The sequence below is a fragment of the Ambystoma mexicanum genome, chromosome 10 (assembly GCF_040938575.1).
Source record: "Ambystoma mexicanum isolate Mex_15411 chromosome 10, UKY_AmexF1_1, whole genome shotgun sequence".
Classification (NCBI taxonomy): Eukaryota; Metazoa; Chordata; class Amphibia; order Caudata; family Ambystomatidae; genus Ambystoma; species Ambystoma mexicanum.
Genome location: NC_090932.1, coordinates 605,520,615 through 605,533,520, shown reverse-complemented (window position 1 = coordinate 605,533,520; position 12,906 = coordinate 605,520,615). Strand labels below are relative to the sequence as shown.

At 48.6% G+C, this 12,906-nt stretch overlaps 1 protein-coding gene across 1 annotated transcript in view; it reads left to right on the top strand.

Annotated features, from left to right (window-relative positions):
* Positions 1 to 12,906, top strand: part of CUL3 (cullin 3) — a 1,420,631-nt gene that overhangs the window by 490,406 nt on the left and 917,319 nt on the right. Inside the window, exon 8 of the mRNA XM_069618172.1 lies at positions 3,111 to 3,287. Within this exon, the coding sequence (XP_069474273.1) occupies positions 3,111 to 3,287 (177 nt within the window). The remainder of the gene's footprint in view (positions 1 to 3,110; positions 3,288 to 12,906) is intronic.

Sequence of the window (12,906 nt, the reverse complement as noted above, 5' to 3'; positions counted from 1 at the left end):
CTCCCAGCCTTTTTGAGGTTGCTAGGCCTCATGGCATCCTGCATCTTCCTTGTGCCAGAGGCTCGCCTGAGAATGAGATCTCTTCAGTGGGCACTGAGAAGTCAGTGGTCGCAATTCTCAGGGAGAAGGACAGATCTCCGGATTCCGGACAGGGTAGCCCGCGACCTTTAATGGTGGGTCTATCCAGAGAACATCTTGAAAGGAGAACTGTTTTGGCAACCATGGCCGGAGATAACGGTAGTCAGACGCCTCACTCACAGGGTGGGGAGCCCATGCCAACGACTTGACCATCAGCGGTCGTTGGTCTCCATCGGAGGCCAGACTACACATCAACCTATTGGAGCTGAGAGCGATCAGACTAGCGCTGAAAGCTTTCCTGCCATCAGTACAGGGGAGAAATGTCCTGATAATGACGGACAACACGGTGGCCATGCACTACCTCAACAAAAGAGGAGGCGTAGGATCACTGCCACTGTGCAGAGAGGCGATGCTGCTCTGGTTTTGGGCAATCCAAGAAGGAATCTCTCTATCGGCAGTCCACCAAGCGGGAGAGAAGAATTTGACAGCGGACGCTCTGAGCAGGCAGGGCAGAGTCTCCCACGAGTGGGCGCTAGCTCAGGAAGTCCTTCAAGAGATCTTCGCCCTTTGGGGAACCCCTCAGGTGGATCTGTTCGCCACAAGCACCAACAGGAAGTGCGATCTGTTCTGTTCAAGGGAATTTCCCCTGAGAGGAGCTCTAGGAGACGCGTTCGTAGTGGACTGAGAGTTTCCACTCCTTTACGCGTTCCCACCAGTCCGTTATTCCTCAAATGGTCAGGGGGTTGAGAAGATTCCGGAAGACCATGATCCTAATTGCCACGGATTGGGCCAGGAGAACGTGGTACCCGGACCTTCTAGATATGTCCATCTGTCCTCCAATCTGTCTTCCACTCGAGGAGAATCTTCTCTCGCAGAAGGGAGGTAAGTTTCTCCATCCAGACACCAGAACCCTCCACCTTCACGCTTTGCTTCTGAAAGGGTGAGGTACAAGGATTGGGATCTCCCTGATGACGTCATGGAGGTGTTGCTTTCGGCCAGAAGGCCAGCAACAAAGTCTTTATACTGCTGCCGTTGGAACAAATTTTGCAGCTGGTGTAGGGAAGAGAATATCAACCCTTTTTCATGTGGTACACCAACGGTGTTATCGTTTTTACTCTACTTGTCAAACTCAGGCCTTCAAGTTGGCACTGTAAAAGGCTATCTCGCAGCGCTTTCTATCTTCAAGCGCACTGCGGAGGAACCATCGTATTTCAAACTTCCTCTAGTGGTACAATTTCTCAAGGGATTAACTGTTTATCCCCCAAAACCATTCCAGGTTCCCTTATGGGACTTAAATTTAGTCTTAAACTTCCTAATGGGCACTCCATTCGAACCACTTCACTCTTGTTCGCTGAGATTTCTCACGCTTAAAACTGTCCTATTGGTAGCACTAACATCTGCTAGGAGGGTGAGCGAGCTACAAGCTCTCTCCTGTAAACCCCCACATACAATTTTCCACAAGGACAAAGTTGTCCTGCAGGTGAAGCCTAATTTCCTCCCAAAGGTGGTTTCTGAATTTCATATTACTCAGAAAATTACCTTACCTTCGTTCTACCCTCCTCCCCATCCGGGGAAAGAGGAGGAAAGGCTACATAGGCTGGACCCAAGGCCAGCTCACAGCTTTTATATCAGCAGAAAGGCTAGGATCAGGCAAGCAGACCAACTGTTTGTAGGATACTCAGGTCACAAGTTGGGACTACCCATAACAAAACAAACCATCTCCAGTTGGATTGTTTTGGCCATTCTGGAATGTTACAAACTGGCAGGGAAAGAGCCACCCCAAAAGCTCAGGGCTCATTCAACCAGGGGTATCGCAGCCGCTTCGGCTCTCCAAAGAGGGGTACCGGTCCGAGACACGTGCGGCTGCCACATGGTCGTCCGCACATACATTCACAACATTTTACAATCTGGATTCCTCCACTACTCAAGAGGCCAGATTTGGCAAGGCCGGATTACATTTGGTCCATCCCTAAAGGGATACATAACACTCTCACTCACACCTCCAATTATATGCCACTGCTATGGGAGTCTATCATAGATAAGGAATACGTCGGAGGACACAATCCCTTTGAAGAACAAGTTACTTCTTACATTGTAACGTTCTTTCTAGGGGATGTTCCTCTGACGTATTCCTTATCGCCCCTCCCTTCCATCCCCGCAGTGATACTTCCCTTGTGGTTGCAGCTTACGCTCCTTCAAGGTAAATAACCAATTCGGGAATTACTTTTCTTATGCTACAAAACGGAACTGAGCAACCGACGCAGCGCGTGGCTATTTATGGGCATGGTGACGTCGGCGCCGATACGGTGGCCGTCGACGCGCAGTGCCCTCTACAGAAAAAATCTGAGGCCAGCAAGCTGGAAACGTATTATCAAAGATAAGGAATACGTCGGAGGAACATCCCGTCGAAAGAACGTTACAAGGTAAGAAGTAACTTGTTCTTCTCCATCATTGGTTACTTGCATAGATCCTGTCAAAGCTATATGAATAAGGTATGCATAGGTCCCACTTATGACTGCCCTGTTCCCCACCTAATCCCCTAAACACCCCTTTTCCCCAACCGCCACTCCAGGTGTACCATTCACCATGGGTGAACCATTCACGATGAGCAAAAAGATCAAATTGCTCAAATTGGAGCCACAGCTCAAGACCTTGCTGTAACAGTTTTCCCCCTACATTCAGGTAGCAGCACATTTAATTGGACCCCACAGGACAGTCGTAAGTTTGTCTACTATTGTGGATCTAGGTTTTCAGATGTAACCATTCCTGGAGAGAGGTTAACCCTCTGTCCACCCTCACTTTTGTAGTTGGTTGTATTACCTAGATTCTGTATTAGAAGGCAGGCATGTGAATAGTTACCATTCCTAGTTAATTTAAAAGGGGAACCCTGAAAGCAATGTTAAAAACATGTGTTTTGTCACTTTCACATATGTCTTTTTTGTGTGCTTGTATTTATGTACATGTTAAAGTACCTTGTAGATTTTGTTACAAGAGTATTTTTGAAATTATTTTCGGTGTCTTTTATTTCAAAGGGTTTGTTAGATTTGAAGAGTCGATTTGATCGCTTTCTTCAGGAGTCTTTCAACAACGACCGACTCTTTAAACAGACTATCGCTGGTGACTTTGAGTATTTCCTTAATCTCAACTCTAGGTCTCCAGAGTACCTCTCATTATTTATTGATGATAAGCTCAAAAAAGGAGTCAAGGGAGTAAGTACCATTTTTGTTCATTTTAAATGTTTACCTGAATGCAGTTTGTGCTGTAATTTTTCTCACTTAGAATTTCAATCCCGCCTCAAAATGTACACTCGCCATTAGCAATTGGTTGCTATGTATTGACTCTTGCCGAGTAAGAAATGGTGTCCAGTGTTTATGTGGAGAATTATGGTGCTTTGCATCTTGAAATGTTTACTACTTTCAGTAATCGTTTGTCGTTCTTTAGCTAAGCATGTGAGTTTTTTTCTAGGCCATTTACACTTTTCACTTTCACTAAAGACATTTAAAATGTCTTAAAACATGTAATCAGTATAGCTTGCGGTATCAATTTAGTTATCTGTGCACTGCATTATGTGTTAGTAACAAAGGAAAACAGAATATTTTGAAAGGGGAATAATGAACACCTGCATAGTTTAAAATGGGTCAAATAAAAACGTGTTGGAAAATGGGGTGCAACTGTTATTCTAAATATGAATGCTTTAATGAAATGCATTTCTGTTATAGGACTGTGAGACCTATGGACAAATGAATAGTGATGCCACTGAAGATGAGTTATCCAAGTAGGACTGTGACAGGGCAAGATATGAAAAAACAGACTTACTTTACATTCGGCATCCGAAAACATTGGGTACTTTTGCTTTACAATAGTACACTGATCCTCCACCTGGAAGGCCCATTGTCTCTCAGAGGAATTTGTTTTTAACTTTCAACATACTTTGACTAAGTCAACAAATATGATAGATCAGTTATATACAAAAGACAGCACTAGTTTGCTTACAGTTGAAGCAATTGAGGGTCTCCTCTGGGAACATTAATCAGGAAGAAATCACCTCATCCCACCAATAGCGGGGGAATAAAAATCAGAGATCATTCAATGATGGACTAAGCGATCAGATGAAGAGCATGTGTCATCACTTTTAAACTCCATGAGGAGTCCCGTTTAAGGGTGTCACAGTGAAGGGTCAAAATAAACCGTTGACCATCCTCTTTGTCTCTTAGCAAGACACAACAAAGCAAAGGCTTGTAGGCTACTTGTCTTTAGGTACCGATTATTGCTTCTCTGCGTCAGCCTCACCATGCACTTATTATGCCATCTCTTCTTTTCACTTTCTACTTCTCCGCTCAGAACCATCCCAACTTCCCATGCCTATCATCTCTTCTCCTCCACACCACATCTCTTCTCGATCCACTACTCTATTCACAAAACCTACTCTAACTTTCATTACACTTCCTCTTTCTTGCATCTACCCTCAGTACCTCTCTATTTTAGACTCAATGGGCCTCATTACGAGGTGGGTGGAATGGGTTTAACGGTGCCGGTAAACTCATTCTGCCCTATTACGAGGTTCCCTTGCTGGACCCGCTCTGAACGTCTGGTCAGAACAGATGTCCTTTGCGGGTCCCGCAAGGGGTTCAGGGAGCTAATAACGGGCCCGTTATTAGCTCCCTCCCCATTGAGCCCTATGGGGGCTCAAATGGGAATGGGGAGGGGTTTTTTGAATGAGGAATTACCGGGTTCTGCAAGGTTGGAATGACCCGATAATTCCTCATTCAAGGATCCCGGACCAGAGTTTGGCAGCAGCCATGCCCTTACCTCCAAACTCGTAATGAGGCCCAATGTGTCTGTTTCTACATCTCACTTTCTACTGCACTTTGGAATGCACAGGGTCTGCAATAAAACCTCCTACTTAATTTCTCATTCCCCTCCTTTTGACCGCATTATCCTTACTGCAACCTGGCGCTCTCCCTCTATAACCCTGCTGCACTTCATGACCCAGCCTGCACCTTTGCTCACTCTCCTCGCCCCACTAGCAGGGGTGGTGGTGGTGGTGAAGGACTGGTTTCATCCTCCAAACTTCCTAGCCTACCCTAATTTCCCACCTATTCTCCCTCTTTTGAATACACCATCTCCACAATCACTGCCCCCTATGGCTTACAGATTTATCAATTATTTGACCACATCTCCCAACTAACTCTCTCCCTCCCGGTCACCACCACCTTGTCATTGCTGACTTCAACCTCCTCTCTCCCCCTCTCGCTGTGCTGCCCTATTAACTTTTACTTAACCACTCCCTCTCTTCTATCCACTCCTTTTCCACTCAGTCAAATATAAACTCCCTTGACCTTATTATTGTCATCTCCTCTCATTTCTCCACCCCCATCTCCACTGCTTCTCCCTCTGATCACACTATCATCTTTGGCTCAATCTCCACTCCTCCTGATTCCTCACTCCATCTACTACAAATATTACTAAGGGCATGTTTCCCTCATCCAAACTCCCTGACTTCCTTTGTCCTCAACGGCTGCGCAGTCAACACCAGTGGCAGCTTCAACACCATCAAGGCCATCGTAGTAGAGAACGACTTCAGTGAAAATATCGAATCCTCCTCGTGAGCAGAGTTCAAAATGATTGAAGCCTTTGATGCCCATCCCAGATAAGACTTGTACTCCTTTACCTTTTAAAGGATTATTTCTTATCACTAACCTCGATTTACCAACCTTCGGATAACAATGCACCATTTGGACTACAATATGGTACAACAAATGTCCCTGATAGTTTATCAGAGGAGTCGAGGCTAAAAGATCGTTGGCAACTTGCAAAAAGCCAGTGGCGTGGACACTTGATCAGAGCTAGAATTTGGTAAACCTGAATATGGGGAACATGCAGAAGTTGTAGATTACTTTGGATGGAGTAGACCTACTCTTCCCTTCGAGCAAGATGATCTAACAGACATCCTTGATAAGGGTCTGCGAATGGATCCCATTACCATTCCATATTGCACTTCAAAAAAGGGTGTCTGCCAATTGGGAGACGCCTGAGTCAAGTCTGGCAGTAAACAAATGCTTGACTAGAAAATACCAACCATCTAGTAGTGACCACAACTACTTGTCAAAACACCCCAGAAAGTCTGGTGGTGCAGGCAAGCATGATTGTCTGACTGCAATCCAGGAGTGGTGCGACGCCATTGATCACTGCCTGAATGGAAGCAAGATGGAGATCCATCTCATTGGCACACCCCTCACCCCTCCTTCCCACCACTCTCTGGCAGGTATTGCTTGGCCCTGCCCCTGCTCCCACCTCTGAGGCTAAGAACCTCAGGGCTATCCTTGACTCCTCACTCTACTTCTGTCCTCATATTTCCGACGTCTCTAAGCAATCAAACTACTCCTGTGAGGTATTCTTCCTTTTCTTCCTTTTCTCTTTCACCCATAAACTCACTATCTAGAGCTCTAGTTCTCTTTAGGCTTGTCTACTGTAACAGTCTTTTTAAATCTGCCTGCCTCTACTCTTCGTCCTCTGCAACTCACCCAGAACAGTACTGCAAGACGTGTCCTTTGCCTCAAGCCCAGGGATCGTATCTCTCCAGCACTGAAATCTCTCCATTTGCTCCCAGTGGCTGCAAGGATCAAGTTCAATAGCCTTTGCATTGTCCACAAGGCCTTCTGGGGACTGGGACAAAAATATCTCCAGCTTTCTCTTCGTAAATATCTTCCTACTCGAGCACTTCGCTCTTCCAACTCCTGGAGGCTCAGTCGCTTTTCTAAGCAAAAAGTTGGGGAAGATCTCTCTCTTCGGCTGCTGCCTCCATCTGGAACAGCCTCCCTGCCTCTCTGAAACTTGAGCAGAACCATATCCGGTTCCGGAAGCAGCTCAAGACTTTCCCCATTACTTCTGTCTTCTCTCATCCGCTACCTTGCTGATCTCCTGTCTGGTCTGATGCTGCACTAGATACCTGGCTACCACAGGTCCAGGTTCCTGCACTCCCAGTTGCACACAGGCCCTCCCAGTTGCACACCTGCACTGCCCTCTGGCAACATTGGACTTGGGGCTGTATCTGCAACCCCCCCCCCCCATTTGCACTAATTATCACTTCTTGCACTTAACCCTGCACTGCCACCTGCTGGCCGTACTTCTTGTTTTCGATGTTTGATCCTATGTCTTGCACTTGCTCCCCCCCCCCCCCCTTTCCCCTGGCACTTCTCCCCTTCGCTCTCCCCTGCACTTTCGCAATCTCAATGTCACTGGGCCTAGTAAGATTGCTGTCTTGTTTCCCCTTGTTTCCCTCCCTTGCGTCGTCACACCGTGAAAAACTTTTGCATTGGCGTGCTATAAATAAAATATATCATATTAAGTGACATTTTGTCATTGATTTGTCACATTAATATAATGGGTGACCTATATACATGTGTGTAGATATATTTTTGAGGATTGTGGATCTTCTTAGATCACATGCTATGCATTGGCCGACATCTAGTTGTAGCCGCAGAGTATTACATTTTTTGTTTTTTAAACTCGAACGGGGACGTCGTCAGGGCGTACCTGTAATACTATCCCTAGTGTGACATCTACTGGTCCTTGACACAATGAGTTCCCTCAGATTGTTTTTCTCCACCATCGTAGACGGACGCATATTGCAGCGTGCCTTCTTGGCTGACGCCATTACTAAATAGAAAAATGTAAACTTAGTATTTCATTCTGTCCTTTTGACAACCGTGTACCACAAGATCTCCTGCAACTGCTTCAAGGACAAGACCATTCGTAGACGAAAGCGACTTCTGCCTCGACAGCCTTTGCCTGCGGCCTTCCAAGGCCTCAACAGGCCTCTGCCCTGCACAATAGATTGCGGGGGGGTTTCATATTTAGTCTCTCCAAGAAAATGCATATTCCTCTGTACTCCCATTTATTTCGCCAGGCTGCCATTCTTGTAGACAATGGAAAACTCCTTTTACGTTCTGTCCTTCCTGTAACAGGAAGTTTCCATGGAAGGATTTGCACAACGTGCAACCTTTGCCTCCCGAGGGACCACACCAGAAAACAATGCAAGTCTTTCAAACTGTCCAGGCCAAAAACTTTGAAGGACCGCAAAACAAAATACTGGGCCCATGGATGTTGAGGGAGCCGCCAGCGATGGCAGCATTGGTGTCCTAAGCGACGCCGAGGGCGATCGGGATCCTTTCGATTCCCACATGCGAGCCCCTGACCCCAACCGGCAGGCTGGCGGTTCTGCTACAGGGACAACACCCGGTGGCACAAGCACTACCAAGTCACATCACACCAAACACATCCTCCATGGCCAAAAGTCGACCTCGCCGTTGACCGTTAAGTTGCATGTGGTCAGAACATTCCCTGTTCCCTGGGCCATCGCAGTCACGATCACCACAAGACAGGCCCTCAAAACAGACAGTTAAGTCTTTTTCCGACAACCTGTTTAAATCTGGGAAGTCCTTGAGTCCCAGCGACCGGGCGTCATAAGATGCGCCAACGGCCTCGGGCAAAAGCTCAATATTGAGTGAGTTAATTAAACACATTCCCGACACCCTACTTAAGGCCAGAATGTTGAAAATCCATAAATCGTCAACACCCCAGGTTACAACGCCACATACTACTCAACCTCTCGTAAGCAATGAACACACGCTACAGGTTCCCTCCCATGCCACTCCAGTAGGAGGTCGTATTTCACACTTTGCCCACGCATGGGAGGGGATCACGTCGGACAATCGGGTACTTTCCACTGTGGTGGGGGTATTGCTTGGAGCCGATTCAAACTCCAGCCAATCTCCCACAAAGACAGACCTCACAGGAAGAACACATCCTGTTGGAAGAGGTCAAAGCACTGTTCGAGGGGATATTGTCCTCCGACGTATTCCACATCTATGACGGGTAATGTCCACAGCTGTGCTGCTTCAGAAAATTTTCGGCAGAGGGTGTCCTGTGTCGATGTCATCGATCCCATGTCCCTCGAGGGCCTCCGTCGAGGGTCGACGTCACCGGATGTTATATATAGGACGCACGACGCCCGTAGCCTCAGTTCCGTTTTTTCCGCAAACATGTTTGCTTCGGAATCTTGGGGAGCTTGATTCTTCTCTTCGAACGATGTCTTCATCTTCCTCTACTACCCCGCGGTCGGGCTTTAAAAATGTCAGCACTGCGGTTCCAAAATGTCCATCCCGGACCTGCATGACATCTGCCTCTGGTGCCTCGGCGAAAGCCACGCCACTGACGACTGCGAGGACTGCCAGTCCCTAACGTTTAAGGCCTTGCATGAGCGTAAGGGGAAATTAAAGGTAGGTAGGGTGTCTAAACCCTGTAAATCAAAGTCCGCTGGGCTTTCGACCGATGACTAGAGGGGCGACTCTCTGCGTCGGTGAAAATCCAGGGGGTCTCGGTCTAGGAGTGGTTCCCGTCATTCCTCTGCCTCGTCGAGGCATTCTAGGAAGCACCGTCGCCGGTCACATTCCCCGTCCTCGTCGGAGGACGACTCAACCAGGCAGTTGACTTGTCCCACCAAGTCTTCGTCGCCGGCCGAATGGGATTCTTTCTGCCAGCAGATGTTAGAGATTTTTCAGTCGCAAGGCACAGTTGCGTCCGCGCCTTCGAAAGAAGCCAGCAGGGAACGTGCTTGGTCCAACACCCGCACACCTTCGGGCTCGGGCGGTCGGCGCGATCATCGGGAGCTGTCGTGGTCCCGTTCGGACAAGGGCGATCACCATAGCCATGCCAGGTCCCGGTCCTCAGTGCCATTGAGACTGTCGAAACGTGTGAAGCCTTCGAAGAAGACGTCGGTGCCGTGTTCATCGAAGGACTCTCTCGGGGCTCCCACCTCGAAAAAGTCATCGGCGCCTCGGTCGACGCCAATTCCCTTGATGCCATTTTTGGATGATTTGCCGGAGGTGTCCTTGAGGGCTCTGGAACCTCTGAGGAAGGCTAGCAGTAAGTATGTGAGGCCTGTTTTTGAGCCCTATTCTGTTCCTCCTCCTAGATTGAATTTTTTCCAACCTTTACAAGACACTTCAGCGGTTGATGAACTGTCTGATCAGTAGATGGACTTGCATGTGCATCCTGAAGTCCCTGATGACCTTTTTGGAGGAACTCTGTCAGTCATTGCATGACGCCAGTGGCCTTGACACCTCTCCGGAGGTGGAGTTTGGCTGGCCGGAGCCGGGGTTGCAAGCTGAATCTTCCTATCGGCCTCTCATGTCAAGGGTGACTGAGTACTTGGGGTGGTCTGCCCCCCCCCTGTGGTGTTTGATCAGGATGACTTGACGGATATCCTCGATCAGGGTCCGTCCACTGACCCGGTATTGCCGTTTCACATGGCTTTGCAAAGGAGGGTGGCAGCGGCTTGGACTGCTCCGGAGAGTCTGCCGGCAGTTAAGTCGTTTCCGAAAAACACTGCCCATCCAGTAGTGACCCCTGCTACTTATCGGCGCACCCTACTCCGGAGAGTTTGCTGGTGCAGGCGGTTACGGTCACCACAAAGCAGGCTGCGTACCTTACCATCCCACCTGATAAGGACAACAAGCGCTTCGATGTTTGGGCAAGAAAAGTATTTTCTTTTAGGAATATGGCGTTGAAGTCAGCCAACTCCACTTGTGCCTTGGCAAAGTTTACACACACTCTGTGGAACTGTGCGTCTTAGGCGGCTGAGCATCTTCCCGAGGGGGAAGAAAGGGATGGTTTCTGGCCCTCGTGCAAGACGGCAAGGATGCTATGTGCGAATCCCTTCAGTCTGGGTTTGGACACGGCAGATAGTGTCAGCCGGTCCATGGCTGCGAGCACCATGAATGCAGGTTTGCGTGGTTGCGGAAGTCGGGTTTTGCCCTGGATGTGCAATCCCGTCTTCTGAACATGCCCTTTGACGGCTTTCATTTGTTTGGCAGCAAGGCTGACTAGAGCTTTGAGAGATTGTAGACCCCCAAAGCTACAGCGTAGTCTTTGAGCGCTGCAGTACAGCAGCCTCTGCCTTTTCGTCCTATCGGACAGCAATGGAGGGGAGGTTCCTTTCGGTACTACTCTTCTTTTAGTAGATCGAGAGGGGCTGCCAGTCAAAGGGGGCAGCGAAAGAGTACCTGTGGTGGTCAGGGAAATTGTGGTGCCAAAACCGCTCAGGCAGTTGCCTCTTTGCCTTCAGGCACTGCCACAGCCGCTACATCTCAGTCATGAGGCCATGTCCCATGGTTTGCCGGTTGGGGGCAGGCTGCCACAACATCTCGGAGAATGGCATGCCATTACTTCAGATGCGTGGGTTCTGGATACCATAGCCCATGGCTACTGCCTTCCCTTCCTTCAGCTGCCTCACAATATTCCACCGGGGAAGCTCTCTTTGAAGCGTCCGGATTCGCTCCTTGCGCAGAAAATCCTATCCCTGCTGGAGAAAGGCGCCATAGAACTGGTGCCTGTGGCGGAGAGGAGCAAGGGATGGTATTCCCCATATTTTTTAATTCCCAAGAAAGAGCGTTAAGACCCATAATGGACGTGCGTTGGTTGAACAAACTTCTCAGGAAGGACAAGTTCAAGATGGTTACTCTTTCTCAGGTCCTCCAGGCCCTTCAACTTCAGGATTGGTTGCTGTCTCTCGACCTCAAGGATGTGTACTTTCATGTGCCGATTCATCCCAAGCTCAGGAAGTATCTGAGGTTTGCGGCTGGCGACTCGCACTTTCAGTTTAGAGTCCTGCCATTCGGTTTGACCGCCGCCCCGAGGGTTTTCACCAAGCGCATGGTGGTGGTGGCAGCGTACCTAAGGCGATGGGGGGGGGGGGATTCACTTCTACCCCTACCTGGACGGCTGGCTGATCCGAGCGCACTCTCCTGAGCAAGTGTTGCATCATCTCGGTCTCACCCGCCGACGTTGAATATTGGAACGCTCTTCCTATGACGATTAGAGCAGACACCTCATTTTGGTTGTTTAGAGCCAAAGTCAAGGAACTGCTCTTCACCCAACAATAGAATGAATGTACGCAATAATGGTGATATCCAAATTGTAAACTGATCACGCCATCTCTTACTGTACCTTACCCTTGGTCCACTTTGTAACAAGGTACAAGACTTATTGTACCATTTACTGTAATGTTCTTTTTCTGTTCATATGCTGTGTGTGCAACAATATGTAACCACGGTTGAGCTGAAAGATTCTTAGCGCCCAGTTACCCGAGGGTTGGGCTGCGCTTTACAAATAAACAAACTAAACCCTCCACAGGCTGGGCTTCTCCCTGAAATTCAAGAAGCCTCATTTGACACCTTCCCAACAGCTCCAGTACATCTGTGCTGTGCTAGACACGTCCTTGAGGAAGTGTTTGCCTCACTGGGTCAGGGCTCATCGCATTGTGGAGATGGTGGACAAGTTTCAAAGTAAACAGTGTTTCCTGGCTTTCGACATCTTAAGGTTGCTGGACCTCATGGCATCCTGCATCTTTCTGGTGCTGGAGGCCAGACACTGGATGAGATCTCTGCAATCGGCTCTCAAACTGCATTGGTCCCAGTTCTCGGGCAAAATGTCCGATCCCGTTCAGATTCCGATCTCGGTCGCAGGGGATCTTCTGTGGTGGGCTGACGACAGGACCCTGCTGAAGGGGGAACCGTTTTGGCAACTATGGCCGGAGGTGACGATTATGACAGATGCTTACCTCACAGGATGGGGTGCTCATGCCAACGAGCTGACCGTCTGTGGTCGTTTGTCTCCATCGGAGTCCATACTCCACATCAACCTGTTAGAGCTGAGAGCCATCAGGCTTGCCCTGAAGGCTTTTCTGCCGACTGTATGGAGGGAAAAGTGTTCTGATCATGACGGACAACACAGTGGCCTTGCATTACCTCAACAAAAAAGAGGGGG